This window comes from Lolium rigidum, chromosome 7, assembly GCF_022539505.1.
Source record: "Lolium rigidum isolate FL_2022 chromosome 7, APGP_CSIRO_Lrig_0.1, whole genome shotgun sequence".
Taxonomy (NCBI): Eukaryota; Viridiplantae; Streptophyta; class Magnoliopsida; order Poales; family Poaceae; genus Lolium; species Lolium rigidum.
Window position 1 is genome coordinate 22,697,282 of NC_061514.1, and position 6,991 is coordinate 22,704,272.

General features: G+C 47.7%; 1 protein-coding gene across 1 annotated transcript; it reads left to right on the forward strand.

The window, feature by feature from the left end:
* Positions 1–4,048: 4,048 nt before the first annotated feature.
* LOC124669672 (laccase-15-like) lies at positions 4,049–6,163 on the forward strand. The gene is made up of 4 exons (XM_047206241.1): positions 4,049–4,141; positions 4,255–4,406; positions 4,512–4,888; positions 5,043–6,163. The coding sequence occupies exons 1-4, from the start codon at positions 4,049–4,051 to the stop codon at positions 6,161–6,163; spliced, it is 1,743 nt and encodes a 580-aa protein (XP_047062197.1).
* Positions 6,164–6,991: the final 828 nt, after the last annotated feature.

Consider the following 6,991-nt stretch of genomic DNA (forward strand, 5'->3'; position numbering starts at 1 on the left):
TTTGCCGAGACGAGAGTGGCTTGCTGGAAACTACCGATTTGGGCGTTCCTCCCGGGGCTACCCCCGGGCTGCCTTATGAACCGTGCGATGCAACAACGTGATGGAGCCCAGGAAACCAAACCGGCTTAAAACTGCGCCCCACATGCAAGCCAAGGAGAGCCCATGCTACCAAACGGGCCCATAACTCCTCCGTGACATACCATTCATTGCCCGCGCCCGAGACTCTAAAGTTCGCATCGAGAACCCTCCCAAATATCTTTGCTAGTACTGAAAAATATATGCAAGGAAATAAAGTTCTCACCAATCACACTAACATAGGCACCAATGAAAAGGGTACTGGTTTTATAAAAAGCTAGCTCTTGTTCAAGAGTGAGCTCTCCATCAGGTGTTCCTTGAATAGTGCTATAGAGCCCATGGTTTGAAACCAGTGAAGTGATCTCATATGCCATCTGAGCTAATGCAAACCCTTGAAAGGAGACATCTTGAAATAAGAAGCAAAGACATTTGGAGTAATTCTTTCCTATAATGATGTCTTTTGATTGTTGGCTATATGAGAAACTTACCATAAGATTTAATCCAAATAAATAATAGATAAATAGTGATTTAATTTAGTATTTAAAAAGGCATGCAAACTAAACATGATGAACAAATCAAATCTAAATGGTAGCTCAAACAAGAAATTCTAGCATCATTTCAAACAGATGAGTTAGAAACATATATGAAATAGGAGAAAATCACTCGTGCACATTCACATTGCGGGTGTTAGTGCATATATCGCCCAATATGTTATTGATGTTGAGGAAGTAGTAGTTTTTCGGAAGAAGGACCGTTCATGTCCACATTTTCATTGTCAGAAGACATGCTGCAGTCGTCGTTGGGGAACAAAATATAACCTATCAAAGCAAAAAATGGAATGGGTGGAAGAAACTTGTGTTTTGTGATTTAGAGGAATCTACTCACCTTCGATGTATCACTTTCGCTTTACCCGCATTATTTAGAGGGTTATGCATTTCAATTTTGATATTCCCCACTATCCAATATAGAAAATATGTTTTTGCTTTGGTAGAATGAGATTGAATAGAAAAATAAAGCCAAGATTTTTAGATTAGTTTGTACTATTTTGAATTGTGTTAATGATATTTTTAACAAAGTTGGAACTGCCCACTTTTGTTATATGTTATCCATATGGCTACATATTTGAATACACATATGGTATTACCTTCTTCCGGAGTTGCAGCTAGCACATTTGGACTCTCAATGCAACCGTCCTATCAGGACCATGGAACATAGGGTACCCACAATCCAGAGAAGCGTGGGCCACATCGACGAGTCCTGCCCTACAAAGGGAATAATTTGAGGATATATAATGTCTATGCTAACAACATCAAGGCCAATATTCATTGGCAACATCACAGTGAGATCTAAAAGTCAAGTACTGTTTGGTGCTCACTGATGGTCGGACAGAGCTCTTGGCAGGTAGGTCCCACTGCACCATAGGCATGAACACCTCGGGACTTACTGTCAATGGGAATGTCCTGCATCAGGAAGAGGTGCCATAACCCTGATGCCACCTGGCGCTAGTTTCGTGCCCGGCGAGCGCTTTCTCCATGGACGGAGCGGGCAAGATTGGATGGAATGAGCCATCCCATCCATGCGAGTGGGGAAGTAGCTATCCGCTGCCACGTCCCTAGCCGGATGTTGTGGTTGGTGCCAAGCTCGCTGGCATGCGCCATGGATAGAGCTACGCACTAACGCATGGGGTGTAGGATCGTTTGTGTAGCGATGTGGTGACCCCTTGTTTGTACAAAAGGATGGCCTAGGCTACGGGGAAAGGATGTTCGGACCATAGAGGACAGAGGAATCAAGTGAGTCTTTGCTTCCTAGCTTAAAGCTAAGAATGGAGAGGGTGAGGGTGAGAGGCCCCCACAGCGAGCCAAGTTCATAGTTGTACATTTGTGCACAACAACCATAATATTAGACAAGTAGGACATAGCGCAATGGGCTCACAAGAGCGGCCTTAACCTTGGACCTTGGTAAAGAGCTCATGTCTCAGTGTGTTCTTTGAGCGGGTGGGGATCTCCCAAAGAAAGTTAACGCCCTATACTGAACTTAAAACGGGGGTGGTTTCACCCTCTATATCCACAAACACACCCACGTCACGTCTGTTGACAATCCACGAGCTATCCTCAGCAAAGGTAGTTGACAGCATATAAAAAAAGCATGCTGCATCCGTGTTTCGTACTTTAGATTATTCTTGGGCATGTGTTCCAATTTTTGAACAAGGGATAGCTCGGAGAAGAACCCGATACCACAACCTTAGCTGCATTTTCTTTTTTCCTTATCCATGTCAAACCGTTAACAAATAGATTAAGTACGTCACTTCAGGGATTACGCTGAACCTAAACAAGGTGGTCCGAGCATGAGAAAATCTATTAGAACAGTCGCACACTCTACCTAATTAGTTAGATGCACTAGTTCAGGAGCAAAAACCTAGCCCTCCAACCCCTTTTTTGAATGATAGCGTATGACCCAACATGGTGTCTTGATTCACTCAGAATCAACCACACACTTTATTACTTGATGTGCATATAGGTATGAGCCACAAGTGGATTGAGAAGCGCCTCTCTCATCATTGCCACATGGCTATGACAGGAAAACCCTAACCTTCTCTGCTAGTACCCCAACCCTCCCTTATTCTCCACCGCCTTCGCTAGAGGGCGCGACTGGGCGAAGCCGGGTCGTCGACATCAACAAGAATTTTTTTCTTTCACTGGAGCACCTAGTTTGATGCGGGAGATCTTCTCCATGCTATGGTAAGGTGTGGATGTTGGGCACCACGGCGTGGCAGCTCTCCGAGACATGGTGATGCATTGGTGCAGCGACAGCATGGTGGACATCGGACTGCGAGGTGTCTCGATAGCAGAGACAACCTAGTCTTTGCGGCGTTGGGGCTGCTAGGGCCTGATCTGGGTCTGTGGTGCCTGATCTTGGGATGGCTAGGTGCATCTGATCTATCATGCAAAGTCCGTTGCTTTTATGCGCTGCATAGCGGTCGAGTCAGTGGCGACCCTAGATCTCAGTCTACTGGATCAGACTATGGAGGTGCGCGACGCCGTTTTCCCTCGATGGGGATTATATTTGGATCAGGTTGTTGTTGGAGGGATCCTAAGGTGAAGCAATGTGTTTTCTCCCGTGTCTTAAATAATGAATCTCTGCGGCCTGGCATAGCATGTCCCGATGACATGCGCATGTTGATGGACACGTGCAGGGCGGTGGCACTAACAGGGTTGGCAAAGTGAATTCGTTTATCCCTACCCATATGATGAGTTTGGGGAAGGCAGCGGTGGCGACTTCTGGAGAATGCGCTTACGTTGCGTGCCGAGGGTCTTGAATAATACTCCCTCCGTTCCTGAATATAAGCCATATAGTTTTTTGAGAAAAAAATCCAGAATATATGCTTTAGTGCGACACATCACGTGTATGGAATTTATTTTTAGGGATTTGGTTATATTTTCTTAACTTATGCAAACTCCTCTACTTTCTCATGTCAAATGTATGGGGGTAATCCCACCCAAACCTGGTGTAATTCTCTCTCAATATGCATTTTTAATTTCAGTACCAAAAATTATATGGCTTATATTTAGGAATGGAGGGAGTATGATAGAAAGGAGGCTTCCAGCACAAGTGAAGTCTTGTTTAATCTAAATATCTAGTATCACCTGTGTCCCTAATTATAAGATGTTTTGTTTGGCTAAAATGAGGGACTGAGCTACTGAGGTAGTATTTGAGTACAGCGTGGCCGACGGTGGATACTTCCCTCTCTGCTCCAAGGGTCGAAAAAAATGCTAACACGAAAAGTAAAACCATATGGTCTGCTCGTCCGTGCAGAATCTATTTTGGGAACGAGGAAATAATTTTTTTATTCAAGCTCGCTGCCTACGCGCGGAAGTGCCGCATCGGCCTCACTATATATACAGCCGTGTGGGCATAGAGAGGAAAGCAACACGTACTAGCTATCCAGCACCCGGAAAGTAGCGAGATAGCTTGCATGGCAGACATGGTGGTTCTGGTAGTGGTAGCGGCCTTGTTCCTCGCCATGGGAGGCAGCATCAATGCGGCGGTGGTGGAGCACACCTTCCTTGTAAGGCCTCCCTAGCTAGCTAGCTCCCCATGCATATATACATTGATCATGTTGTCCGTGTCCGAAACAGAGATGTGATGTTGTTGTTTTTTTTTATGTGTTGATCTATGAAGGTGAGCGAGGTTACCTTGAGGCACCTGTGCCGCGATACGGTGGCGACGGTGGTGAATGGGCAATTACCAGGCCCGGCGCTGGAGGTGACAGAAGGGGACTCCGTGGTAGTTCACGTGGTGAACCAGTCACCCTTTGGAGTAACGATCCATTGGTAGGCACTCCTCCTTGAGCAATGCATGAGCATGCATCTGCTAGCTAGCTAGCGCGATATGGTTATCGGCCTTACCGAGTCGCATTGGATCGGATGATATTGCAGGCACGGCGTGAAGCAGCGACTCACCTGCTGGGCGGACGGAGCTGGGATGGTGACGCAGTGCCCCATCGCCCCCAACACCACCTTCACCTACCGGTTCGACGTGGTCGGGCAGGAGGGCACCCTGTGGTGGCACGCGCACATCTCCACCCTCCGGGCAACCATGCACGGCGTCATCATCATCCGCCCAAAGTCCGGCTCCTATCCCTTCCCCAAGCCGCACCAGGACGTCCCCATCGTCATAGCTGATTTCTGGCAAAACGACCTGAGGCAAGTGCAGAAGGACTTGGAGCTCTGGATAGCCGATGGAGATCATTCTAAGGATGGACCAGCTTCAGCAACCATCAACGGCAAGATTGGGGATCTCTACAACTGCTCCGGTACGTACGACAGTACTGTTTCATGCATGCATCCACAACATATGTATATACATTTACTACTATTCCTTCCATTTCATATATATATATATTAGTTATCGTAGATTCAGATGTATCTATACATGCATTATCTGAGAATCCGAGGTCAATGATGCAGGGGTAGCCCAAGACGACACCTTCGTCCTCGACGTGGAACCCGGCAAGACGTACATGCTCCGCCTTGCCAACGCTGCACTCAGTAACGAGTACTACTTCAAAGTGGCCGGCCACAGGCTCACCGTGGTCGGCTCGGACGCCAACTACCTCCGCCCCTACAACGCCACCGGCGACATCGTGGCCATTGCACCAGGCGAGACGCTGGACGTGCTCATGGTCGCCGACGCTCCTCCGTGCCACTCCTATTACATGGTCGCCCTCGGCACCCAGTCGCCCCCGCCTGCGCCGCAGACAGCCACCAGGCTCGCCAGAGGGATTGTTCGGTACCCCGACAGCCACGGCGAGGCCATGGAGCCCCAGATGCCCGACCAGCACGACCGTACCACGTCCTTCCACTTCCATGGCAACATGACGGGCTACCCCAACAACCCCTTGCTGCCACAGATCCGAGCGCATGTCCACGACAAGTTCTTCCTCACCCTCGGCATGGGCACCATACGCAACCACACCGTGCATGTGGCCAACATAAACAACGTCTCCTTCCACCTCCCCCAGGGGAGGTCGCTCCTCGAAGCACGCTACCACGGCGCTGAGCTGGTTACCGCAACGGAGGAGATGTCCGCCAGGCCTCCCCTTGAATTCGACTACACCGACCCGGTGCTCATCAACTTCTTCAACCGCAGCGCCAAGCTCCTGGAGCTAGAGCCTTCGCGCAGGGCCACCACGATGCGGCACATCGCGTACAACTCCACGGTAGAGGTGGTGTTCCAGAGCACCACCCTCATGGAGGACAGCCCTAATCCGATGCACCTTCATGGCCACGACTTCTTCGTCCTCGCCCAGGGAATAGGCAACTATGATGCCGCAAGGGACACCGCATCCTACAACCTCGTCGACCCGCCGGTGAAGAACACGGTTATGGTCACCGGGCTCGGCTGGGCGGCCGTCCGGTTCGTCGCCGACAACCCCGGGAACTGGTTCCTGCACTGCCACTACGAGTTTCACATGGGCATGGGCATGGCCACCGTCTTCGAGGTAGGCAACGGGCCAACTCCGGAGACGGCTCTGCCTCCACCTCCAGCAGATCTGCCAAGATGCGACAGGAGCATCGCATACGAATAAAGGCACAACGCATGGTCTGGGAATAATGTTTGCTTCTACTATCGTTTTACCGGTTGTACCAGTCCTCTGGGTTTTGAACTGTTATGGCCTGTAATAAATCTACCAATAGGTTTTAGTCCCATGGTACTAGATGTCATCTACAGATCTACTACATTAATGGGCGTCCTATTAAATACCAAAGTTCGCTTTCCCTTTCAGTCACTCTCGGGTTTTTTTGAGAGCAACCCTTTTGAGTAATAAACATAATGGATGGTCATGTGAATCATGTTTTTCTACCTATTTTACTCGCCATTTGGGTTTTTGCACTTTTATGTTATGTAATACTTCTACCAACAGATTTTAGTGACGTACGTAGTAGTACATGTCATCTACAATAGGTTTCATGTTCCTGCCCCAACTCATTTTCTTATTCTTTCATTCTCCATTAAAAAAACATCTCGCTTTCCCTTTTGTTTTTTAGAAAATATTTTTTTAGATCAACTTGACCAGTAGAAACTTCCTTTCTTAGAATATACTAGTAGATTATGAAAGTGAAGAATATTCTCTGATCTTGCAAGAAAAATAATAATTCATCCATCAAAAGTCAAAAGCAATACGAGAGTAGACCAGCGCGGAACAACAACCCATTAAACCTATAACTAGATGGAAGTAACCAACACAGACAACTAGATCTAATTTTTTCACTCCCTTAAGTTATTAACAGCCACCCTATATCATGTAGAGGGCGATGGGTGCAATTAAGCATAAAATGGAAAATCTATCAAACGAATCTAGTTTTGACCTTCTAACTTTGTCCGTTCTTTTGTAACAGGAACAATGACAACCTTG

Excerpts from the sequence above, each read along its gene's own strand:
- LOC124669672 (XM_047206241.1), top strand. The coding sequence starts at position 4,049 with ATGGCAGACATGGTGGTTCTGGTAGTGGTAGCGGCCTTGTTCCTCGCC. Across the intron at positions 4,142-4,254 it reads TGGTGGAGCACACCTTCCTT|GTGAGCGAGGTTACCTTGAG; the intron begins GTAAGGCCTCCC and ends TGATCTATGAAG. Across the intron at positions 4,889-5,042 it reads GGATCTCTACAACTGCTCCG|GGGTAGCCCAAGACGACACC; the intron begins GTACGTACGACA and ends TCAATGATGCAG.